General features: G+C 54.2%; 2 protein-coding genes across 5 annotated transcripts; both read right to left on the bottom strand.

The window, feature by feature from the left end:
- Window positions 1-515: 515 nt before the first annotated feature.
- Window positions 516-8,536, bottom strand: OPTC (opticin). Of its 3 annotated transcripts, XM_053909033.1 has the most exons (8): window positions 8,318-8,533; window positions 6,667-6,898; window positions 5,800-5,938; window positions 4,123-4,290; window positions 3,041-3,243; window positions 1,785-1,880; window positions 1,145-1,342; window positions 713-836 (listed from the first exon to the last, which is right to left on the bottom strand). In XM_053909033.1, the coding sequence occupies exons 1-7, from the start codon at window positions 8,509-8,511 to the stop codon at window positions 1,172-1,174; spliced, it is 1,203 nt and encodes a 400-aa protein (XP_053765008.1). In that variant the 5' UTR covers window positions 8,512-8,533; the 3' UTR covers window positions 713-836; window positions 1,145-1,171. The 3 variants fall into 3 exon arrangements, with proteins under 3 accessions (XP_019287786.2, XP_053765008.1, XP_019287776.2); XM_019432231.2 differs by having other exon boundaries at window positions 713-1,342; XM_019432241.2 differs by lacking the exons at window positions 1,145-1,342; window positions 1,785-1,880 and having other exon boundaries at window positions 516-836; window positions 8,318-8,536.
- A 2,948-nt stretch (window positions 8,537-11,484) lies between these two features.
- PRELP (proline and arginine rich end leucine rich repeat protein) lies at window positions 11,485-25,073 on the bottom strand. 2 transcript variants are annotated; one of them, XM_019432224.2, is made up of 3 exons: window positions 24,915-25,073; window positions 16,574-17,553; window positions 11,485-14,052 (listed from the first exon to the last, which is right to left on the bottom strand). In XM_019432224.2, the coding sequence occupies exons 2-3, from the start codon at window positions 17,535-17,537 to the stop codon at window positions 13,877-13,879; spliced, it is 1,140 nt and encodes a 379-aa protein (XP_019287769.1). In that variant the 5' UTR covers window positions 17,538-17,553; window positions 24,915-25,073; the 3' UTR covers window positions 11,485-13,876. The 2 variants fall into 2 exon arrangements, with proteins under 2 accessions (XP_019287769.1, XP_019287760.1); XM_019432215.2 differs by having other exon boundaries at window positions 24,905-25,073.
- Between the last annotated feature and the right edge of the window lie 409 nt (window positions 25,074-25,482).

Raw genomic sequence — 25,482 nt, forward strand, 5'->3', positions numbered from 1 at the left:
GAATCCAAAAAGGCTCCAGGTTCTGAGCCGGCAGCACAGAGCCCGACGCGGGGCTTGAACTCACGAACCACGAGATCATGACCTGAGCCGACGTCGGATGCTCCACCGACTGAGCCACCCAGGCGCCCCTAGTCTCCATCCTTATGAATGTCCCCCTCCAAATCTAACAGGAAGCCCTTGGCCTAGGAAGAGCAAGAAAATAAAGAAAGCCTCATAGAAACCCCACCCTACCCTGGTGGGCGACATAGCTATTCTGTCCTCAGTGGTGAGCTGGCAAATGTTTAACAACCATCTCTCTCTCTCTCTCTCTCTCTCTCAGAGAATCCCGATGTGTCGCGTTTACTGATTTCCATGGTAGAACTCTCACCATGGCCGATTTCAAACTACCCATGTGATATCATTTGGAAGTGTTGTCGGGAAAAACAAGCACTAAGGGGCCCGTCACTGGATACTACATCACGGATGCGAGTAAGTTCAAGAACTTATTGCTTACTAGTAAAATAATTGGCAAGTCATGAGTTTGAGTATTTATTACATGTGCTTTCAACATCATATATCTAAATGCGAGCTTATAATGTAATCCTGAATGAAAGCCCTGTTCGGCCACTGGCTTACAAAAGTCTGGGAAGTGTAATAATTGGTTCTGTAAGCCTCGTAGTAAGAGCTGGCTCCCACATGCCATTGCTTCTCCCACTTCCCCCTTCTTTCTCTCCTCCTCCTCCTCCTCTTCCTCGTACATGACTTCCCGGCATTCTGTGTGGGTAGGACGGATGGCGAATATGGGAGTGAGCTTTGCTCCAGACGCTGCTATTTTCTGAGTCAGGAGCCATAAGGTGCTAAGGAAAGAGAATGAGAAAATGCAAATTTGGCTACTGCGGGACGCTTTCGCGTGTGTGTCTGTGTGCGTGTCTGTGTCCGTGTGCCCGCGTGTGTGTCCGTGTGTCTGTGTGTATGTCTATGTTTCCGCGTGCACGTCTATATGTCTGTGTGTGTGTGTGTGTATCTATGTGTGCATGCATGTGTGTGTGTGTGCGTGCGCGTGCGCAGCCCGTGGGGGCAGGGGGCGAGGGTGAGTTTTGCGACTGGATCAGGGGGCCGATTCCGGCCTGGATGACAGACCACCGCGTGGAGGCGAGGCCCGCACCCTTCCCGCCGCACGGGGAGCGGTGAGCTAGCAGCAGCGGCCGGTGGGGAGGCGAGGCAGGCAGAAGTAGGCGCTGGGGAAGAAGCCCAGGTTGATGGGATTGCCGTCTAGGCGGATGTCTTCCAGCTGCCTCCGGCTGTGTTTGTGCTCCTCAGTGTCACAGAAGGCGTCTTTCTGCATGGTCTCTATCATGTTATTCTGGAAAGAACACATTGACAGCTGCCAAACCTCCCCCTGGAGAGTCTGCCCCCAGGCAGCGCCGAAGGCATGGATCAATCCGCTCTCCCCACCCGCGCCCCTCTTGGGAGTGGAGAAACCGAGGCACATGAGGCCGAGGCCATGCAGCAAGGGGTGAGGAGAGAAGGCCTGTGGAGGATGGATGTGGAGAGCAGGGAGGGAGGAGGAGGAGGAGGAGACAGAGGAAGGAACCGGCCGCTGGCGAGGTGGGGTGAAGGATGCTGAGGGACAGGAAGCATCTTCGGAAGGAAAGGAAGGCAGTCGCTCCGAGGCTGTGGGCGATGGCCTGGGCAAGACCTCTGCTCCAAGCCTCCAGTAAGCTCCCTGGGAAGGAGACCCCACCGCATTCTCAGGATGCCCCTGGGCTCTCTGCAGTGCTCTTGGTCTTGGGGAGGCTGCTTACCTGCAGGTGCAGTGAGCGCAGGCTGGGGGGCAGGGGCCCGGGGATGGAGTCCAGCAAGTTGTCAGCCAGGTAGAGGAACTGCAGCTTCTCTAGCCCCTGGGGAGGAGGCAGAGGGCATGGGAGGCTGGCAGGGGTCGTGGGACCTGGCAGTGACAGGTGCCCAGCGGGGCCCCAGTGTTCACTGAGGGCCTCCTGAGCCTCAGCCACGTGTCAGGCTCGGGCCTGGGTGCTGCACGGGATGCCCAGTCTCTCGGGAGCTCACAGGCACTAACTCTCACCAGGGGCAGCAGGAGAGCTGCTGTCATTGAGATCTGGCAGCTGGGGGAGCCTGCCGGAGCTGGTAATGAGGAGCAGCGAGGGGTAGGCGGGGGAGAGGGGGCGCGGACGGGGTGGGAGGGAGGACAAGGGGCCATCCCAGTTCAGCCTCAACTTTTCCCAAATGAGAAGTCTCCAAATCTGGTCCTGGAGTGGCTGTGAAGAGAATGTTCTGGAAACGTCTGGAGCGGCAGAGTGAGAGCCCAAAGCACACGTGAGGCAGGCTGAGCGGGTGCGTGTGGCAGAGCTGGGCGTGAGCCCCTCCTCGCGGCCTCCCTGGCACCACTCCTGGAGCTCTCAGAGCCCCGTTGAGGGGGCAGTCGCAGGGGCCACGTTTGTGCCTCGGGTTTAGCCTTTCCCAGCACGAGTGGCCAGCCAGAGATCCATCAGATGGTGTCTCGCAAGCACTTGGTCAGAGAAAATCAGTTAGTAGTGGGCTTTTTTCCAAAGCCCACTTTTTTCCAAATTTTAGGTAGGGTTAGGGTTGGAGCCAGCACGATCTCAAGCCACAGCACAGCCTAAGTTTTAGGGGCGCAGGTGCTGCGGGGGCCAAGAGGCGAATGGGACAGACGTGCCGAAAGAGGCGGAGGGAGAGCTGCTGACTCTCATTTCTGGTGCCACCCCCCCTCCCCCATTTCCAGTAACAAGCCCATGAGGCCTGCATTTCCTTTTCCTGGAAGTTCTTGGGATGGCGTGTCGTAAGACACCCTCTTCTGGAGTCAGAATCAGTTTCTTGAAACCAAAAAAAAAAAAAGTTTAATAAATGGGAACAGATGAAGAAAATGGGGTTCGATTTTCATACCCAGGATAGTGTTGGAGCAGGGACATCCCATGAGGGCAAGGGTGTGTGTGTGTGTGTGTGTGTGTGTGTGTGTGTGTGTGCGTGTGGTTGTGGGCATGCGTGGAAAGTGGTAAATGGAGAACTTTAGGCCCTGGCTCACCCTGAAGGCTTCGGGCTGTATTCCGGAGCTCTGGAGCCGGTTCAGGCGGACATCCAGGACCTCGATGCCAGCGGGCAGCACGGGCAGAGCCGCCAGCTGGTTCTCTGGGAGGATCAGGTCCCGCAGGGCAGGCAGCAGGCGGAGGGCATCATCATCAATGGAGGAGATGGAATTGCTGGAAAGGTCGATCTTCTTCAGTTTTGCTATGGGGTACGGGGGAGGATACAGAAAGTCACGAGACGCGCTATCCTTCCTGGCCCTTGCTGGACCTACCTGTACCCTGCCCCATCCTTTTAAAGATAGGCAATGCCAGCCAGTTCTCCACCCGTGTGAGGTCCAAGCCAGAAGAAATGACGTGATAAACCAGGGCCTCCTGGGAAAGCCCTCAGATTCGGCCATACTTTCTCATGGAGTTCTGTCCTGTGGGGTGGCTGCCCATGGATATGGGTTTGGTAGAAACCTTTGTAGGGCAAGACCCAATAGGCCCACCAATCCTTAGACCCATCCCACCCCCACCCTTCACCATTAGTTGACGCGAAAGGACGCCATGGCCCAGAAGGCTATGGGATTTAGTGCTAGCATCTGGATTTGAGCCCAGGTTTCCTATCTGAGGCAGGGTATAAGGCATAGGAATAACATGCCTTAGGAATGTTAGCAATAGGAATAGGAATAAGTATAAGGCAGAAGGAAAACACGACAAACAAAAGATGGATAAATGGCGTCAGTGCTGTGGAGAATCGACGTAGCCTGGTCTTGTCCAGAGGCCAGGAGGGCACAGAGCTGTAGTGGCTGGGAATCCTGAAAATGGAGGCCTGATCCTATCTTCCCCTTCCCCGCTTTCCAGAGCTTTGGGGAGAACAAAGGTGGGCGGGTCACTTCTGTTATCCAACATCGTCAAGGAAAGGAATCAGGGAGACTTGGGGCTATTTCCATTTGGTAGCTGGGGAGACTGGAAACGAACAGGGAAAGGCTAACACAGGTGGGACGCTGTGTGACAGCTCGTGTGGCTGGGGCCCAGGCGGAGGGCCCGTGGGGTTCCCTCCGCCAGTCCTGCCCTCCTGCTGTGCCAGAGCATTACATACTCAGCCCTTTGAAGTCTCCAGCTCGGATCCGGCTGATGCGGTTGAAGCGGGCGTACAGGTAAGTGGTTGTCTTGGGGAGAGGCGGGATGCTCTCCAGGTCAGCATCGTCGCAGTACACGGAGGAACCAAGGCACACGCATACCAGACAGGTAGGCAGGCCTGGCTCAGCTGCAAGGCAGAACACAGGGAGACCCTTCTCCGACTGCCTTCAGCCTCCGGGACCGGCGGCCCTTGCCCCAGGGAGTGTCTGAGCCACGGCTAGAACTCAATGTCGCAATGCGCTGAGGCAGTGCCGTGGGCTGCCCCCGGCCCGGCCCTCAGCCCCCAACCTAAGAGGAGCAGATCCTCACCCAGTTGTCACCCAGTCTCGGCCCACTGGTCCTCTTATCAGGCCCCAATCCGATGCAGGTTTTCCTGGGCCTGTGTGGGTGTTTCTAGGACATCCATTGGTCTTTTTTCCATAGGGGCTCCTCTCTGGTCCCCAAAGGCACAATGAAGATAAACTAAAGGCAGAACTAGGCGAAATGGCTAATGGTTGCTGGTCCCGCCATCTGCCTTGTGGGCGAGGAGTTAGACACGTTCTGTCTGGCTCCGAGAAGCAGAATGAAGCCACGACAGAGTGGACAGTGCTTGCCTAGGATTCATTTCCCGTTCTTATGATGTCAGCATCCCAGGAAATAGCTCTCTCCTGTTCTCATGCCATGACCGGTGGTCATTAGACATAAGTCAGGCCTTCAAGCCCAAACTGGCTTTGAAAAGTTGGGATGGCTTTGCTGGCTCATACAACCGACTGGTGCAGGTAGTTTCCTTTACTCGCCACTACAAGAGATTACGGGAGACCACCGCTCATCCAACTCAAGGGCGAAATCTGTTAGCAGGGACACAGCCCCAAGATTAAGAGGCAGCTTTTCTTTGCAGGCAGTGACCACTATGGGTGGAGCAGAGAGGACCTCAGGGCCCTTCTTAGCCCAAGGCCTTGAATGGCAGATCAAGCTAGGCCTTTTATGGTCTTTTTAAGCCCGGGATGCTATAGCTCCGAGAGGTCATGGGTTCCTACTGATGCCCGGATACGCTAGATCCATCCAAGGCAAATATCTCAGGAGAACAGGGACCAGGGACAAGCAAGTCAGGAATTAACTGCATCCCTCCTCTGCTTCAGTTTGATCCCCAAAGAGTGCCAACCCCTTATTGTCAGATGTGCCGGTGTCCCAGTCTCCAGGAGGGCATCAGGGAGGGGAAGAGAGCTGCTAAGGGGGAATTTAGAGCCGAAAAGCAGTATGACTGCTTCATCTGCCCCCATGCCAAGTGACAGCCACAAAGTTATTTATTCTCCTCTACAGGCTTTTAATTGTCTCTAATCTAATTACCACTCAACCCGCTCCCCTAGTGATGCTGTTAATTAAGGTAGGGTGGCTTTGCTAGGAAGAGCAGAGTTCTTGCTTTTCTTTTTTCTTTTTCTTTTTTTTTTTTGGCCTCCTATCCAGCAAAAAGCAGTAGGGACAGCTTACAGTAAAGGTTACAGTAAAGGTTAGCTTTTAACTCTCCCTTACAGTAAAGGTTAGCTCCCGACCCTTCCCTCCCTACCCCAACCACACTTTACTGTAGTAGCCCCAGGGCTGGGTCATGGCTACATGGCCTGTGACCTATGCGTACTGAGACCTGTGACCGTGAACTCACCGTGGCTGCTTGGGGAGCCTGGGAGGCCCAGCATAGTAGGCTTGGCCACGGTGGGCTTTGACGAGAGTGTCCTTGGATTCACCGTGCTCTGAGTGGAACCGATCCTGGTTGGAGGATCCAGGCTGGATCCTGCTTTGACCTGGAGACATAGCACGTAGCACACAGTAGGCCAGTTATTGACTTTGGACTCTACGGACCTCAGTGCCCGATTTCAAACTTACAAAGAGTCACTGTGGAGAAAAGGGGGAGGGAGGAAGGGAACTTCTTAAAGAGCATCTGGTCCAGTATCTTCCTTACATGGAGGAGGAAATGGGCCCAGAGAGGAGAGCACCAGGGATCAAGGAGGCGGCTGGTGGCCAAGCTGTCCAGAGCTGGAATCCGTGTCTCTGGGTCGCCCGGGCCGCCACGCTTCCTCTTGCTCAGCACTGACTGAGCTCACGCAGCCAACGGGTGCGGGCTGCAGATCAGCCCCTGCAAAGGCCAGGAAGTGCTGAGAAAGAACTTCAGACTAGAAGACAGAGCAGATGGGGTTTGGAGCTTCTTTTTCTAGCGAGAATATGAAGACATCGCTGACTCCCACCCAGTGACACATGGCTTATGGTCTTATGTGACGGCAGGCTACAGATGTATGACTTCTATGGGGGATCCCGTCAGGTTTGCTAGAAGCCGACGAAGAAATTGAACTTTTGCCGTCCTCTTTCTTAGCATTATCTACGTGATAAGTTCCTATGGAGGGACAAGAATTTCCACCTCCTGGAGAAAGACGTGGAGGCTTGAGATGCCTGCACTGCGGGCAGCTGGAGAGGGGCCGGGCCCCGACACCCAGTTCTTACAGGGAACACAGTTGGTCTGCTGTGTGCTCCTTACCTCAGGGAGCTGGTCCTCATAGTCCATGAGCCCTTCATAGTCGCTCAGGTCAATGACCTCATCATAGTTGTCCGGGTCAGGGACGTAGTTCCCCAGATTCAGGACCTCGTAAGAATCTCCTTCCTCGTTCGTCGGGTCTCTCCTCTTCCTCCCCTTTGGGGGAGAAGCTGTCCCTGCTTCTAGCAGCACCAGGGCCAGCAGGCTCAGGAAAGCCAGGAGCTTCATGGGGACCCTGGGAGGCAGTGGCAGCAGAAATGAGGAGGAGGTTAAATCACGTCGGAGCCCAGTCCTGGGGGACAGGCAGGAGGAGGGGCAGCCGCCCAAGAGGCAGGGTTCTCTCGGGAACGACTCACTTCCCACCCCCACACCTGCCGACTCCATGTCGTTATACACTCAGTGCATCTATTGTGTGTGCAAGCCCCCGAACGGCTGGGGCTCTGTCTAGGGGGCTTCTCCTGCCAGCCCCTCCCACCGCCACCCAACTTCAGTGCCTGTGGGCTCTCACACACGCTGAGTTTCGCTCACACAGGCACGTGTAGACACCTGGCAAAGGCTCGTTTACTCATCTCATGCAAGGCTCCCTGTCTGCACACCTCCCTACTAATTAGGCATACACTCGTGCATTTATACAAATGTCCTAATGACCACACGCGCAGAGTACCATCATTAGTCACCAAGCTAGGTTTAGAGAAATCTCATCATCAAGGAGCCTTGCGGCTTTTTAAAAGATCATGCATCCATCACACATTTGCTCAACAAACATTTATGGGGTGTCCGTTATGTTCCGGGCACTGGACTCCTCTCTGGAGGTGCAGAGATAACTAAGGCACACCTAGCACGCTCAGAGTTCATGCTTTTAAAAACTGACATATAATGTAAAAAGAACGTTAGTTATAAAATATACTTCCTAAATGCAGCTTTTTTTTTTTTTTTTTTTTTAATGCAGCTTTAAAAAAGAAAAACCTTTACTTGTTTGGAGAGAAAGAGAGAGAACATAAGTGGTGGCGGAGCAGAGAGAAAGGGGGCCAGGGGACCCGAAGCAGGCTCCCCGCTGACAGCAGTGAGCTCGACCTCAAGAACTGTGAGATCATGACCTGAGCCGAAGTCGAAGTCGGAAGCTCAACCGACTGAGCCTCCCCGGGGGCACCCCTAAATACAGCTTTTTAGAAACAAATGATCACGGGAACAGAAAGTGTTCCTTGCATGTAGCTGGGGGGGCATGTACACATCTAGAGAGTTCCCTAGATGTCTGCGTGTGTGCACCAGTGATTACGTGCGTGCGTGATGAGCACGTAAGCAGAAGCGTCTGCGCGAGTTCCTGCACAGAGGCACAGACGGGTCAGGGAATGTGTGTGGTGCGGGTGTGAGGGAGCGGGCGTGTTTCTGATAGTGCAGCTGCAGAAGTATCTAGCACGTTCGTCTCCTTTGTTCATTTCAGCTGGGCCCAGGGTAAGCCCTCTGCAGTGGCAAGAATGATTTTTTTCATCAGAGCTTTTGCCCCCCGAACCCCAACGCCCAGCAGCCCCTTCCAACTTCTCTTGCCCAGAGGCTGAAACTCCCTCCATCCCCCTGCCCCCCCACTCAGTCCCTCCCAGCCTGCACCACAGCCCCTCATTTGCATACCAATCTCACCTCAAACCTTGAACCTTACCCCACACAATGCTGTTTCCGAAGGAACAGAGCCTCGCAGCCTCCCGAGAAGTAGGGACTCTGCTGGAAAGGTCGTCTGCAGTGGGCCAGGGTAGACAGCGGGGCGCTGGCTGAGGCCAGCGTGTGGCCAATCAGACTTCTCTTCTTGCTGGTCTCCAGCTGTTCCCCCTTCTCTTTGCTCAGCGGGTCCCCCATCCTATTCCTTTGCTCGGTGGCTGGGAATTTCTCTCTCTCCCTCTACCTCCTCCACTGCCACCCCCAACATGTACCGCCCCCCCCCCCCCCCCCCCCCCCCCCCGCCACCTCCCACTCTCTTCTCTCCTCTTTCTCTGTCTGCTGCTTTTCTCCTTTCCAGGCCGCTCTGAGGGGGCTGGCAGTTCCGACTCCCTAAGGGAACAGACAGCAGGTGGGGGGAGCATTCAGAAGGATGGGGCTTGACTTTCTTGCTTTTTTCCAGATGGAACCCGAAGATTCAAAGAGGCTGAGTTAAGGCACTCTGACCACACCACCACCCACCACCTGGAGCCCCAACATGGGGCCATAACTGCCCAAAAGTCACCAGAGGGAGGCAGTTCAAAGAGAAAGTGAACGGGGTTGGGGCAGGATTTGAAGACCCGGCTTCAAGTTCTCCAGTGATGATGATGATGATGATGACGACGGCAAGGAGGACACAAGGAATTCTCTCAGTCCACTGAGGGTGGACCCTAGAAAGGAATTCCTGATCATGAACACCAGGAGGCATTGTGTGGGGTCCTCAGGGGGCCGAGAAGAATCCTCTCCCCCCACCCCCCAACCCCCACCAAAGATGTATGTATCAGGAGAGGTGATCTTTTCCTTGGTGCCTCAGGCTAAGGGGTTTCCCGTATTCTGCCAGCCTGCGTGCTTGCCTGGGGGTGGGGGGTTCTTCCTTGCTGCCCCTTGCTCCCTACTCCCTCCCACTGACCACACACTGACTCCTGGCTGTGAAGCTCCCTGACGATCATCTAGTCCAAACCACTTACCCAACAGATAAGAAACCGAGGTCCAGCTAGGTGCAGTGACTTACCCAAGGTCACACCGAGCCAGGACCAGGGCTTAGATTTCTGACTCTCAGGCCAGAGAGTTGTCGTTTGTTCATATGACCCTGCCTCTTTTCACCTCATCCCCCATCCCCCACCCCAGTTCTGATATCATGTGCCTCAATGCCCTCAGAACAGATGGCCTTGGCAGGACGCATCTCTGCCCTGGCATACCAGGTGAAGGGGCAGATCGAAGAGCCTGGCCCAAGGGCCAGTGCTTGGCCTGCAATGTTCCCGGGCACCAGCTGGTGTGGAGGAGGCATCCCCCAGCCCGAGGACCCGGTCACCGAAGATACGCATGTTCCTGTGGCCCTGGTAGCCCACCATCTGGAGACAGTCACCAACGGGGGCTCTGCTGGTGGAGGGAGAGATAGCCCTGGAGCCAGCAGGGTGCCCAGGAAGCAGATGGCACATTTGGCATGCTGTCCTCCCCCACTTTCTCTCCACAGCTTTGCAGGCGGAGACTAACCCTCCCCCACCCCAGACCCCAGTCAGGCTGGGCTCTGCCCCCCCCCCCCCATCCCACGCCATTAATTCCCTGCAAGCAAGGCAAATGCCAATGTTCATTCATTCCCCTTGCCGCCTGCTCCCACTCTCCCTCCCCACTTTCTCCGTGACGACTCTGGCCCGCGACTGTTCCTCCCACACGCTCTGCCAACTCGGAGGAGGAGGCGGCGGCGAGGCCCGCAGCCTGAGCCAGTCTCCTAGGGTGCATGCGCAGGCTCCCCCACATCCCGGCAAAGAGCGCCCTTCGGACTCAGGAGTCCCATCCTAGACCCCGTCCCAGCTTCTACTCCCGCTTTTACAAGCTCTCCCTCCATACGCTCTAGTTTCCGTGCATGTGTGTGATCTGTGGGAGCCCGCTCACCATCATGCGGTTGTGGCACACGGGGAGGGCAGTGCAGAGGCCCTTCTAATCCCCATGTCTCATTAGGAGAAGCACAAGGCATGCTGATGGAAAGGAGGTGGCAGGCAGTGGGGACAGGAGTCTGGCCAGTTGACCCCGTTGCTGCCCCTTGCATGGGCGGGGGTGGAAATTTCAGGAACCCTCCTGCTTTTTTGGACAATGGGTATATACTCCCTGATGAGGCAGGCCACTCTGTGACCCTAAACACATTCCTCTTCCTTTCTCGGGCGTGCACACACACACACACACACACACACACTGCAGGTTTTATATACTCCATGCCTTCCTACCTTTTGGCTTTTCTCTCCTGGTTATGTGATCCCTCCCCCCCCCCCCGCCCTTTCCCCCACCACACAAAATCTGATTCATCCCTTAAGATCCAGCTCGAAAGATAGGAGTCCTTCTGGCGTCCCTCCACAGGGGTAGAGGCCCTCCCCACCATGCTCTTTGTACAATGCCTTGCTACGAACACTTAGGACATGGAATTACTCCAAGGGTTTTCCCCTTTACCAAGCTAAGAATTCCTCAAGGGCATGGACAAGGATATGGCCTACCCTTAATTCTGAGCTGGGAACCTTGCACATAGTCGATGTCCACTGAACTAAGGCAGGTATTAGAGGGTGAGGCAGTATCTGGCAGTTTTCGGCCTAAAGAAAATGGCGTAGGCCGGGAGGATCCCGAACCCACTTCTGAAATCAACCTTCTATCTGAAGGCAGATTTCTGGGCACCCGGTTCTTGCCCTTCTGCGAGGCCTGTAGAATCTCTCTTCTCGGCCCTTGATATAGCTTTGCCACTCTTTCGTGTTTGTTAACTACATCTCCGCAACTAAACCGTAAGTTTTCCTTGGTCAGGAACGGTGACTGTTTTGTGTCTTTCGGTATCTGGCTCAGTAATGAGCCTGTGGGAGACCCCCAACAATTTGATATCTGTGGGTTGAAAGAATCCAAGCCTTTGGGCTTCAAATGTAACTCTCAGATTGCCGATCTGACTTTAGGAATAGTTTTTTATGACCGTTGTGAGTTTGGGAGAAATTTGCCGAGGAAAGGCGTTGGAATGGTTTTCTTAGAGTTTCTTAGGAATCGGATCCTTTCTCCACCCATCATCTCCTTAGAGCAGGTAAGAGGTGGGCGGTGGGAGGAGAAGGGTGGCAAGATAGCTCCAAGGCGCTCTTGACTTGTTCACACTGTCAAGTTCAAGCAGGATATTTTTCATATCACTTTATTTCCTCTGCTGTGAAGCGTGTTGGAATGTAGAAGTTGTTTCACAAAGTTAACATGGTTTTGAAGAAAGAACAGATCTATGTAGAGTAACCTACACACCTACTTACACACCTGGACGCGTAGATGTCAATGGCACTGAAAGAATGAACTTGTGCGTGGAGGAGGGGCTTCCTCAAATCCTGGGGAAATCCCCTCTGGCTTACAGCTGCAGGGAGCAACGGAGGAAGCAGACAATCTAGACGGGCCGATGGGATGATGCTGATTGTGTTGTTGCTGGAGCGAAACAGTTTAGGTTTGCAGGACCAGAAATGACCCCTGCCCTCAGGGGAACCACAGGAGCTGTGCTCCCCCTGAGGGCCCCATGTGAGGGGCTGAGGCTTGCAAGGTGTGGGTAAGGTGCAGAAGGGGGGCTTATCCAGGCTTAGCACCAGCTTGCTTATAGCCACAGTGATATACTGACTTTAAGCAGGAGCCTTGGAGAAACCAGCTGCAGCTACGAAGAATGAGGCAGTTACATGGCAGCACAGCAGGGGTGGGGGGCACGGCGGGGGGAGGCTATGATGAAACGGGCCCCGTTTTCCGTAAATGAGCAAGAGAGAAAGACGAGATCAAGTACAGTGGGAATTTCTTGAAGTTAAGGACCCGGCTTGATCCAATTTCTGAAACATCTCTGGAACTTTTCTCCACCTAACGAGGGTGGGCACGGTGTCTTACTTATTTCTAGAACGTTCACCTCCACCAACATACACACTAGGGAGCTGTAGAGGGGCCGCGTCCCCTGGAGGGCAGAAGGGACAGGGGATGGGAGCAGGTCCTGTGGGGCCCAGGCTCTGCTTGGAGGCCTGTCAAGCTCCTCACTTGGCCCAGGCAGGGAGGGTGGGGAACTGTGAGGGGAGAGACAGTCCAGGTAGGGAATAAATTACTGCAAGGGAAAGGGATAATATTAGATAATTAGAGCATGGTTTAAAGAGTGGAGCTGCAGACTAGAGCATGAATGCTGGAGAGGCCCCGGCGCACAGATGTGGGGACCGAGGGCAGAAGGGGCCGGCGAGGTCAGACAGCAAACAGGAACGAGCCATATCCTCACCTGCGTTCCTGAAGGTTCCCACTTGTGCTCACCCACGATAGAAATCAGCCCCTGGCCTCAAGGCCTCTGTACCTTCACGCCCTTTGCATCCCAGAGGAGAGGGAGACTGTGTACTTCCCCCCCTGGCTCTTCAAGTTGGAACCTGAGGCCGGCTCCTTGACTTCGTGAAACCACCCCAGAGGGAGGCGAGGGGGAAGACGGGAGCCAGCTGTGACCTGTAGCAGCCACCAGGTGTCACTGATGCGTCTGCCTTAGAGGGGGAAGCCAATCTGAACTTGTGGAGGAGGCTTCTGGGAGATTTCCAGGTGCTCCGCCTCTCCCAGAACACTTTCTCCTGAACTGCTTCCGGGCTTTGGAGAGGCTTGGGCCGTCCACACTGATCGAGAACAGATGGCGGGGCAGGGCTAGTGGCTCTGCACCCTTCCCTGTGGACACTGTGTTGCCCGAGGCCTAGCCTCTCGTCTAGACGGGCAAGGGGCTGTGGGACCATCTGCACCCACAAGGGCCCAACCCCAGGGCTCTTGACTCCCTCCCCTCGCCCGCTGGCCGATACCTAGTTCTTAAAGCTACTTTCCTGGGCTGTTCCTCCCTGTCCTTCCTCTGGAAAGAGCGAGGCCCAGCCAGAAGGGTGTGTGCTGAGGAGAGCCCCAGCTATCCCTGTGAAGAGACTGCCAGATGCGGATCCTTGCAGGAACCCCGACCCTCTGCCCTCCTTCGGCCATTCCCTTGCATTTCCTTGCTGGAGAACACAGGCGGTAAAGAGCCAGCACGATGTGTGTGGTGCCAGTGGGCAGGGAGGTGGGGTGGCAGTGTTAGAAGGCGGGATCCTTGGCTAAGGGGCCTTCTGGGGCCGGAGCTGTCCATCATGGCGGCGTCTCCAGCAGGACTTGCCGAACCTCACCTCTGGGCTCCTCCCGACCGTCTTCGGCTTGCTTTGGTCAGGACCAAGTTCCGACGTCAGTCCGTGGCCCGGACTTACCCAGCAGTGACAGGGAGGAGGAGGAGGAGGACAGAAGAGGATGTGAAGTCTTTAGCTCCTGGGGCTAGAGGTTTGGGTGTGCTGTGGGTGTCTGTGAGCGGGGTGAACCCCATCTAGCCCTTAGACGTCTTGCTCTAGAAGCCGCGGGTGCGGCGGCGTGTGTGGCTAGGCCCTGCCTCAGGAAGGTGGGACGAGAAAGGCAAAGCTGGGAGCAAGAAACAAAGACAGAGAAAACGAATGGTGGGCACCGGCACGTGGGCCACTAGCATTCAAGTGCGCTCAGAGGAGACCCAGGGGCAGCGTAAGGCCTAAATGACCACGGATTGCAGCAGGCGGAAGCACATCATGAGGTCCAGTGGGATGGGCGGCTTCAGGTGGTTCCCGTCCAGCCTCAGGTAGCGCAGGTGGGGCACGTTCTCCAGATCCGAGGAGAAGTCATGGAAGGCGACTAGATTGTTGGGGCAAATCTGGGTCCCATTGATCTCTGTGGAGGAAGAAGGGAGAAGTCAGCCAGCGAGGTGGGTGGGGGGTCGGGACACACGGGGCTGGAGGCAAACACGAGGAAGGAAGAGGGGAAGGACGGCTGAGGATAAGAACCCCGGGCTGGCCGCTGTCAGCGCGGGGAGTCTGCTTCAGATCTGTCCATCTCTCCCCGCCCCTCCCTCTCCACCCCCTCCCCCCACTCTCAAAAATAAAAAGAATAAAATAAAATAAATAAAAAAGAAATTGAGTTCTCTTCTCTGGGATTGGCCGACCTTGGGGAGCCGTGACCTTGGGTGCATGGGTTTACTCTATTCGTTTGCAGAACGAACTAAGTCAGAATCGATCAACCACTGTTAGCGGAAATTCACTCTGCAGCGTCCTGGAGGAAGTAAGCTGCGAGCTGGACCTTCACACGTGGGTGGGACCACCGCAGGTGGAGACTTGGGGGATGGTGTTCTGAGAGAGTGACCTATTCTGATAGAGTTGCAGAGGCCGCAAAGCTCACGGCGACATCCGACATCCGGGAGTAGTAAATAGCATGATGAGATGCACCAGGGCGATAAGCTGGGCAGGTAAGCAGTGGCCACGCTGTGGTCGGCTTTCCGATGGAAAACGAGATTCCACCTCTGCTCAGATGACATCGGATATGTCACCTTCCAAATGAATTTCTTATTCTCCCTAAACCTTGCCTCTTTCATCATCATCTGTGGGGTCAGCATCATTGTTGCTGATGTTGGTATACTTCTTCCTCTCAATTCCTCATCAGAGTAGCAGAAAGAGCCCCGACAGAGGTGGGTTTTCTTCCTATGACCGCTGTGACTTTGGCCTGTCACCTTACCACCCTGACATTTCGTTCAAATCCGCGAAATGGGGACAGTGGTACCTGCCCCTCACCTCTGATGAGAGAATGTCGGTGAAGGCATTTTGCAAACTGGAAAGGACGGGGCAGGTGGCAGCATTAAGATCATTGCTGAGAACGTGGTTATCACACTGACCCAGGGCTCACTCCGCCCATTCTGTCTGTCAGCGACACGGGAGACAGGCTGGGGGTAAGGGGTACCTGTGGAGGGGGTGTGATTTTTCAGACTTCAGCCTCAAAAGGCTGGTTATCTGCTAGCAGCCTGCTCTTCTGTAACCCGATCGAAACCTGTGAGCCCTTTATTGAAGTATTCTTTCTGCCTGTTTTCCCGACCCATCTAGCTTTCTGGGGGTAATGCATGCCATCAGCTTACTACCTGCAGGATAAAATTAGAGTTTCCCCTTTTCCTGAATTTGTTTTTTTGCAAGCTTTGAAAAAGCCCTCCCCTAGCGGTACCTGGGTGGTTCAGTCGGGTGAGCGGCAGACTTCGGCTCAGGCCGTGACCTCATGGTTCATGAGCCTGCCTGGGATTCTCTCTCTCCCCCTCGCTCTGCCTCTCCCTCACTTGTGTTCACTCTCTTTCTCTCTCAAAATAAATAAACTTAAAAAAGAAAGCCCTCCCCCACTTTCTGTAATTATTCCAGATGAGTGAACAAGACTGGTCTCCCATTCATTTGTTTCAAGATTGTCGAAATTCAACAATCTCCCTCTCATTCTTTGGCTCGGAAACTAAGGATTGCTGATATGATTTCGGGGCTACGTCCCTTTTCCCTCGGTCCCCTTCATCCTATAGCAGCCGCATTCCTGGTATGGATGTAGCCTGGTTTTATTCAAGGACCAGATGGGATTCTCCCTTGTTCTTAAAGCTTTCTGTTGATGGCTCTACTCAGACCTGACATTTTTGATCGAAGCAAAACTGGGACTTCCAGCCTCTTCTTCTGGGCTGTGATTTTTATCCAAAGCCCAGGATCCTAGAAGTGCAGCTGAGGCAAATTCTGCCTGAAATGTACTATCTTATATGACTAAATAGTCTAGCCTTCCAGATAGATTCAGAAAGAGCCTTCACACTGACATGTTTCTCTGGCTGCCACTTTTTTTTTTTGCCAGCTGCCTATCCTGAGTATGTGGCTGCCAGTCTGTGTACATCTTCAAGAGATTCTTCTAAACCTCGTTTCAGTCTTGCTATCACAGCTTCTGCGGCAGACAGGCCCAGGACATTTCAGGGCAGGCATTTAAATGTCACCGTTCCGCTTTCATGAGAATGTCCATGACTCTATTCCGTGTCAACCCTACCACCTGTAGATCGGAGGGCAGAGGAGCTGGGGCTAACGAGAAGGGACAGAGGAAGACAAGCTGTTACCCTCCGAGCGTGGAACTCTAGGCACGTGATGTTAACCTACCAAATCCTCATATCGACTTTGTGACAGAAGGTACTATTCCCATTCTCACTTTACAGATGAGAAAACTTCTGTAGAGCTGACCTCTCTCTTCAAGGTCATACAGATAGTAAGTGACACGGTCAAGATTTGAAGTCCAGTGCCAAGTCGGGTGCTTTTTGGCTCCACCTCCTCCCCCCAGTGCTCCCAAGAAAGGGTTGAGGCAATAAGAACCTCCCCTTCCCTGGCTGTGGCCGTGGCCGCGGCCCTGCCCCACCCCCACTCACTCTCTATGCTGTTGTTGTTGAGGTACAGGTGCTCCAGATTGTTGCTGATGGCGGGCACGCTGCTGATCTTGTTGTGGGACAGGTGGAGCACGAGCAGATTGGAGATGTTGAAGGAGTTCTTGGGCAGCCCTCTGTCTGACAGCCTGTTGTAGTTAAGGCGAATGAAGGCGAGGTTGGGGAAGCCCTTGAAGTACCCATTAGGGATGGTCTCGATCCTGTTGCTGTCCAGGTAGAGCTGGTGGATGGCCGCGGGGACCTTGGGTGGCATCTTTCTCAGGATGTTGTGGGCCAGGTTGAGTTGCATGAGGTTCTTGAGGCCCTGGAAGGTGTCGGGCTTGAAGACGCCATCACTCAGCTTGTTGTGTTGGAGATCCAGGAGCAGCAGGCTCTCTAGCTTGCTGAAGACGCCGGGTGGGATTCTGGAGATCTGGTTCTGGCTCAGCCTCAGCTGCTCCAGGTTCCGGGGCAGGGCTGACGGCACCTCTTCGAGCTGGTTCTTCTCCATGTAGAGGAAAACCAGACTGGGTAGTTTCTCCAGTACCTTCTGGTCTATCTTGCGAATTCGGTTGTTATCCAGGTTGATCCACCTCAGGCCCGTGGCGTTCTGGAAGGACTCCACTGGGAGCTCAGTTATGAAGTTGTTCTGGAGATAGAGGTAATGGATGCGGGGTGGGATGACGGGGACCTTTCGAAGGTTGCGGCTGTCACAGTAGAGGGCAGAAGGGAAGTCAGAGGGGCAGTAGCATTCCCGGGGGCAGTCAGGGAAGATAGATGGAGGGCCTGGTGGGAGGGGAGGGGGCAGGTCTGTAGGCTCTGATGGCTCATGGGGCTGAACAAAGCCGGGTGTGGGCCTGGGTCTGGGCCTGGGCCTGGGCCTAGGTCTCGGGCGTCTTGTCAGCTGGCCTTGGGCCACTGAGGCCAAGATGAGGAGCAGTGGGAGGATCCAGCAGAGGGATGACCTCATGATCCAGGTGATGTACCTGCAGGGAGGAGACACACGAGATCATTAGCCATCTGGGCCTCCATAGTCAGGGGCCCCGTGTTGGTGGCTAGAGTTGGCCAGGATGGGTGCCGGGGGGCTGTGGGAGGGACCTGTAGAAGCACTCTTCATTTGCCCGTATCCAGCAGATGGGAAAATAACAAGGGCTTGAGGGTCCAGGCCCCCGGCCCAGAGGCCGAGCTGCTCAGTGTGTTAAGCCTGCTCTGGCAAGGGTGAGCCATCCTTACAGAAAGCACGTTGGCTGTGAATCAGGAGCTCTGGGGCTTGCTGGAGAAGACCCTAACCCTAACCTACCCCTAACCCCTAACCTTAACCCTAACCCTAACCTCTCTAGCACTCGGTCTCCCTATCAGCAGCAGGAGAAAATCATCCTTGTTCCTGTAAGAGGGATGTTAGGAAACGTAGAGTCCTAAGTGTTCCATCTGGAAGGGTCCTTAGAGATCCCGTAATGCAGTGGTGTTCAAACTGTGCCTCTATTTCTGTGGAGCACCCCCAAGGGAGGGAGACCGAGTGGGCGGATCTGAGGCACCCCACCTCACCCCCGTGCCAACCCGAGCAGTCCCTTTGTTTTCAAATCTGTTATGTATAGAGGACTGGCCAAAGCGCGTATTTGAAAGAAGAGTGGCGTTGCTAAAAATGGTTTGAAATCCACCAATCAAGCCCAGACTCCACTGTTTACAAAAATTAAGCACTGGAGGGAAGAAGCGGCTTGCCAAGCAAGGGCAGGAAGCTGTTTAACAGCAAGCCCAGGACAAAGACCCAGGTCTCCTGCCTTCCAGAGCAGGGCTCGTGGAGGTCCTGGAAAGGAAGGAAAGTGCTGTAGACACGCTTGTCTCTTGTGTCTGCCCCTGCTCACTCCTTACCCCTGTGCTCAGCGCTGGTCTTTGCCAGCAGGAGGCATACCAAGAATTTCTCCCCAGATGTGGAGGCTCCTATGAAAATAAACAGGGAAGGGATCAAACGCTGTGGGGAAATCACTTTCATTTCTTCGGACATGATACTGCTGCCCCCATATCCACTGGAGTTGGTGGTTTTGAGACAGGGTATGAAGAAGAACTTCCCGCTAGCCTCTGTGACATAGCGGAGTAGGTCACTGAAGGATATTTGGGGGTTGTGCTCCCAGTGGCTCTGATGACCCTTCAGAGGGAGTCACGTGGTTTGAGTTGAATTAAGCTGGAGAAAAAGCAATAGACCCGGGCTACAGACAGAAAGTGGCAGCTCCCACGGGCTTCCTCCCCTCCCCTGGCTGGGAAGGGGGCAGGGAGGGGTTTCCTGTTCCCTCCCCTCCACAGGGCCATCAGCCGTAGGACACTCCCCTCTGGTCTGCAGCCAGGGTCCCCGTTCCCACACTGCTTCCCCAGGCCCTCCTTGCTGATTCCTCACAACGTGGTGGTCTGTCCCTCCCCTCTTGGGGTCTGGGGCACGGGGGACAGGCTTGCTGGGGTCCTCTGAGCTAGAGCGGGCCGCAGAGTGTCCCCAGCTGCATCTGGACCCTGGGATCCCTGCATCTGTTCCAGGCCTCTTGCTGTCTTTCCTCTGAGCCCACATCAGCTTAGACTCCTCCCTTGCATGCTTCTTGCTGGCTTTGCGCAAAGGAAGATGATAGAAGCCTGGCACCAGCTGCTTCGTCCTGGGCCAGGTGCTCAGGAGGCACCGAGTGTGACAAGAAATAGGAGAGAGGGAGAGAGGGCAGAGCTCAACCCTGAGGGGTGGAGGGTGTCTCCCTTCACCTTTCACACACACACACACAGGACACCTAGTCTGCTCTCTCTCTCATGCACACACGCACACGCACACACACACACGCTATGTGTATGGTTCACATGCCATGTGCGTGCGCGTGTGTCCTTACATAGTACACTGAGAATGGGAGGGGGGTAAAGGGAGGGGGAAGGAAGGAGGACAGGAAGGGAATGAGGGAGGGAGGGAAGACAGATGAGCAGGAAGGAGGCAAGAGATTGCCCTGCAGCCTCTGTTGCCCTCCTCCTCCGTCCAGAGGGGTCTCTCCCCAGGCAGGCTCCTCCAAGGGGCTCCACGGGGGCCATTTCCCCGGGCCTCCTACCACAAAGAACCCCACAGTTAGATTCTTGACGTTAGCTCCAGCTGAGGATCCAACAGTCCCCAAAGGACTGGAAAGAGAAGACATTCATTGTAAACTGAACTTGAGTCTTGCTGCCGGGGTCCGTACCCCTTATTGACTGATGATTTATGAATTAACAGTTTACTAGCCCTGTGCTTTTCTTGAAAATAGCACAGTCATATGCATTTCAAGGGGGTGGTTCAAGGGTCCGTATGCTAAAAACAAACATTTTTTAAAGCCCCCAATTTCGTGACCCTTTTTGTTTTGACACGTCTTTATTTTCCAATTACCTGGAAGCTGGAAATGAGCAAAAGGCTTCCCAGCACTGGCTGCGTGGGGCTCCGTATTTCCCCTCCTTGCCCTTGTCACCCAAAGCGTCTACCAGGTACTGGGCCCCGAGTCATGCAAATAAAGCTGGTCCAGAGCTTCCAGCAAAGATCGCTCTTCTCAGAGCCATTAGGAGGTTTTAGAGGAAAAGTTCTCTGTGCCTGTTCCGTGGAGAAACACTGGATGGATCTGTTCAGCAACCCTTCTCTTAGCCCCACGGCTCAACCACTCTGTGTGTGTGTGTGTGTGTGTGTGTGTGTGTGTGGTGTGTGTGTGTGTGTGTGCGCGTGTGTGTGTGTGCGCGCGCGCCCATGCTTCTTTCTTGAGAAAACAGAGCTCATTTCTAAGGCTTTTCTCTTTAGGCAACGCCTCTTCCTGCTGGAGCCTAACTGTCCAGAGGGGAGGTCCCGACGGCTCAGCCATTGCCCCGGCAATACACAGCGATGTCCTACGTCCCCCAAAGCAGAATCTGTGTGACAAGGTGGAGGTCCCCGGACTCCAAGAGAGTCATAACCCGCCCCCCCAACCCCCAACAAAGCCCGAAGTCACACTTTCTTATGTTCCTGCCTTCCAGAGCCTTCTGTCCAATCAAAAACTCCCTTAGGGTGGGTCACAAGTGTGCGTGATTTTTAAATTTTGCAAGCACACCGCCCCAGCGTTCTGGGCGTCTCGCAGCGTTCTGCTGGGCTGTGTTCACTGCTTAGTCAATGGGCGCCTGTTAACCAGCTGTAAGCACTAACCTCCCGCTGTTCTGGCCACGGGCTCTCAGAGACCTGCTGCTTCACGGGGGCAAAGCCCAGCCCAACATTCACTGTCTCCAGTTAAGAACATTTCCTACGAGAGTTCTCATTTGGAATTTCAGTTCCAAGTATTGGAGATCTGGGCTTGACTCCTGGCTCCGACCCTCCTCCCCAGGCCCCAGGCTCCTCGTGTGTGTGGGGATGAAATGAAATCACACACACGCAGGCATGTCGTAGAACACTAAAGTCTCTACAAGTGGCAGGGGTTTCACGTATTCATCTGTTTGCTTATAAAAGAGCAGGTTCTCTAGGGAAACTCTGATTTTTAAAGTGAGATAGCCCGCATCCCTACCTAGCTCCTGAATTCATTCATTTAAGGCTTGAAACCCAGGACTAATGTTGAGACGCAGGGCAGGGCTGGGTTGAGGTTCGCGTGGGTTTGCCAAGTCAGTAAGAGCAAGTTTAAGGGTAGTTGGCTTTGCGTGGAGAGTGTGGGATTGGGGTCAGCCTGGAAGTCAGGTTGGCCTGACAGAAGAAGGTTTACTCCACGCTACGGTCGACCCTTGAGCAACACGGGTTTGGATTGTGCGGGTCTGCTGATGCACAGATGTTTTTCAATATATATATGTACAGCCCTGTAAATGTATTTTCTCTTCCTTCTGATGTTTTAAAATAGCATGGTCTTTTCTCTAGCTTATTTCATCGTCGGAATGCAGCATATAATACATACAGCATACAAAGCATGTGTTTATCCACTGTTGGTTGATGTTATCGGTGAAGCTCCTGGTCAACAGTAGGCTATCAGTAGTTAAGTTTTGGGGGAATCAAAAGCTATATGCCGATTTTCAACTGTGCAGCGGCGGGGGAGAGACTGGCACCCCTAACCTTGAGTTTTTCTAAGGGTCAACTGTACTCATTGGTAGTTTTTTTTCTTGTCAGATTTCCTGCCTAGCTGGTCACCTCTAAGCCTCCATGGCTTAACCCAGCCAGCATCCCTGCCGTGGAGAATGGGGGTGCCCCCTGCCCCAGGGCTGTGCCCATTGGGATGACCCTCTTTCTTCGCTTCCTTCTTTCCGTTCTAAACTCAGACATTTGAAAGCTATCCTGCTCCCCTTTTCTCTTTCCGAAGCCCAGAAGGACGAAGTCAAGAGAATCAGGTGATCATTTGTGAACAGACGAGTGAGACAGCCTCAGGCTGCCTGTACCCCTTTTAAGGCCTCCAAGTAGGGCTGTGTGGACTTGTGTGGTCGTCAGGTAAGGAAAAGGCTGTGGAGGCATGATGAATTCAACACACTATTGATGCAGCTGGGGGTGAATCAGAATACAGGGGAGCCTGACTGGGGCGCTGGGGAGGGAGATTTGTGAATTCTCAGCCCATCTTCTGCTACTTAGTTACGCGGCCCTGTCCTCAGCCTCAGTTTTCTTATCTGTAAAATGGGGATAACAAGTCTTCCCTATCCCTCTATTCCTCACTCAGCTGTTGTCGGAAACAAGTGTGATAAGCGACTTTAAAATGAACCACAGATCAACAAATACTAAAAATAAATATAACACTACTATGGAGAGACCATCTGTCTCCCCAGCGTCTACCACAAGGCAAAGTGTAAACAGAATGAAGTTGTTTTGGTCTGAGGCCACTAGTCCAGAAGAGCAAGTTTTCCATTCCAAGGGACTAAGGACAAAATGGGACGGGATGACGGTCCTCCTCTGACAGCCTGTCGCCTCCCCGTATCCTTCGTTCTGCCTCCCTCTCCCAGTATCTCCACCCCCTGAAGAAAGCCTAGAAGAATCTGTCCGATGCCTTCAGCACTTCTATCTAGATCTGGGTCTCAACCCTGCAACTCTTCGGTTGCTCAGCTGGTTACCGTGGGCAAACCTCCCACCTCTACTAAGCTTCAGTGTCCTCATCTGTAACGTGGGCACATTAACTCCTTCTTAGCAGATTGCTTTGAGGGTTAAATAAGTAAATGTGTTTAAAGTGAGTGCTCAGTGAATGTTAAGCTGTTGTTGACATTTTTGCAAAGCAATGGGGTCTCTTTAACTTGGCCAGAGGGCAACCCTGCCCTCTACCCAAAGGTAGGGATTCTCCCAGGTGGGTACTGGCTGGTGGCTTTCCCCCAGCTCTTATACACCCAGCAACCTCCTCCCTTGGGGCCTGTGAGACCACACTTGGGCCTTAGAATCAACTATTTGGAGACCGTAGAAGCTCCCCAGCCGCCCGGGGGAAGGTTCACTTTGTCTTTCCAATTCACTAACCCCACCTGAAGTCTTTCTAGAGCAGGTGAAGGGATGCTGGCCAGGTAAGGCACAGGCTCACTTCTTCAGCAGGCCCTGGAGCCCCCTGTGATCCATGACTTCCCCTCCCAACCTCTTGCACCTGGCTTTTTTTGGCCTTTTCCAGCCTGGATGTGCTTCCTTCACATGCCCCATAAGTGGGGCTGCCCACCGGGGAGGTGAAGGGGGAGTGCAGAGCTTGGTGTTCAGCCCATCCTCTGAGCACATCGGAACAGACAGCTGTTGGGCAGGAGGAGAGGGGATCTAGAAGGGATGGGGAAGGGCCCAGTGCAGTGCTCAAGCAGATTAGCAAGTGAGAGGACACATAAGCTCTTTGGAGCTATTTTGGGGGGGGAGCTCTCTTTCTGGAAGGTTCCCTATGATATGGTTGCCGGTGCTTGCAAGGAAGAGGCCCACAGCAGATCTTCCCTGTCCCTTCAGGTGCACGTTCCCACTCCCCGGAAGAGGGTGGCCCATTCGGGACACCCTGGAGGTCCTCCACCGGCGGTCCTCATCCAGGAAACCACACAGCCCTTCTGCCCAGCTAACACTGCCCAGGCATGGGTCTCTCTCAGGCCCCTCATTCAGGTGCTCAAACCCTAGCTGACCATCAGGATCCCCTCGAGTATTAAACAACAGTAGATTCCTGGGTTCCGTCCCATAGGTCTATATTTTTAGTAGGCTCCCCCTCCCCCACAGGTAATTTTGAAGACTGACCACATTTGGCAACCCTGATCTGCCCACCGCTACCTGTCCTGGGACAGCACTCTCTCTGCTTTTGTAGAGGCATAAGGTGGGGGGGAGGTTGTGGAGGAGGGGGTCCAGCCTACTAGGAAATGAGACCCATTGAATTATCCACTTCAGCCTCCCCCTCCCTGACTGATGGAGGAATTACCGTCTTTTTGCCCTCTGCCACAAGGACCCCTCGCCAACCTGGGATGATTTTGAAATTGCTTTAAAGAGAAATCTTCTCTGGCTGCCCACAGGGGGAAAAAAAAATCAATGAACTGTCCCCAGAGCTGGGAAGTAGGACCTCCAAGGCTTAGAAGCTGGGTTGCTTTCTTCCCTTTCTTTCCAAAAGCCAAGTGGTTTGGACCAGAGAGGGAAATTCAGAGCTACTGGGAAGACACTGTGCAAGTTGGAAAGGCACTTTTTTTTTCTCCCTCCTACCCAATTAATTTCTAAAGAACGAAGAAACCCTTCCAGCGCCTGCCCTGGTTCATCTCCTCCCTGCTCGGCCTCACTCAGGACACATGATTTTCTTTTGGCTCTGCTATCTCAGTGGGAGACCCACTTTCTCTTTGCTCTTACAGCTGGGGAGGCATGTGAGAGGGTGAGAGACAAGACGGAGAGACCGAGAGAGACAGAGACTGTGTGTGTGTGTGTGTGTGTGTGCTGGCACCCAGTCACTATGTGGTTTAGCTCTGCACGTCGGATGCAGTCAGAGAGGGGACGGACAGGACACCTTCATATTGTGTGTGTATTTACGTGAGTGTGCAGGGTAAGTGCTGTCTCCCTGGGACGTGTGTGCGCCTGTGATGGCCCGTGACAGCATGCGAAAGGTGCAAAGAAATGGGTTCTAGAGTCGGGTTTCCATAGAAACACCTGAGGTGTAGGAACACTGTGTGCAGCCTAACTCCCTGCGCGACGGCAAACATCGGCGCCCAGAAGGTGTGACTTTTGCATCAGGCAAATACGTAGGCACGGAATGAGGGAGAGAAGGTAGTGGAGGAGGGCGCAGAAGAAATGGGGAAGGCTAACTGGAGCTCATGTGAAAGGCAAAAAGGTGGGAGGAAGGAAGGAGGCAAGGAGGACGTAGAGACCAGATCAGTAACGTCAGCTGGACAGAGCAGGAGGAAACCTGCTGGAGGAAGGGGTCTTTCCCCCCCGCATCTCCCCACTGGGCTTACCTGCACACACCTGCCTCTCCTCTGAGCTGTGGGTTTATTCCCCAGGCAAGGCTCCCCCTCTTCCTCCCCCACCCTTCGGTGGAGCTGTGGCAGCAGAGAGCCAGCTAGAAGTTCTGATCTCCCGGTGGTGCCTGCCCGCTTGTGTTTGCCTGACTTTGCTTCTACCAGATCCTAGTGGGGTGGGGAGGTTAGGTTAGGGGGAGGGATGGGCAGATTGCAGGGAGGGAGGAGAAGGAGGAGGGAGGGGAGGGAGGGAGGAGGAAGGAGGGGGGGAGGGAGGGAGCTTGGGAAAGGAGGAATGACAACAATAAAGTCTTTATTTGGCAGCCAAAACTCCCAAAGACTTCATCCACACACCATGCCCACTAACGGACTCGTTTTTAATAACATTTCCTTCTGTTGCTGCTGCTTCTGGGGGGGAGATTGTTTGACCCATGTTTGGAAAACAAGCCAAACGAACAGAGGAAACAGGCATGAAAAGCAACCTCTGTACAGGCCACAGCTGCATAGCTGGGTCCAGCCCCAGCCTGTTTCATGCCTCCTCCGAACAATCGCCCTGCCTCTGCTGCCCGTTGCTC

Source organism: Panthera pardus, unplaced genomic scaffold (assembly GCF_024362965.1).
Source record: "Panthera pardus isolate Hobbes unplaced genomic scaffold, ASM2436296v1 HiC_scaffold_21, whole genome shotgun sequence".
Lineage (NCBI taxonomy): Eukaryota > Metazoa > Chordata > Mammalia > Carnivora > Felidae > Panthera > Panthera pardus.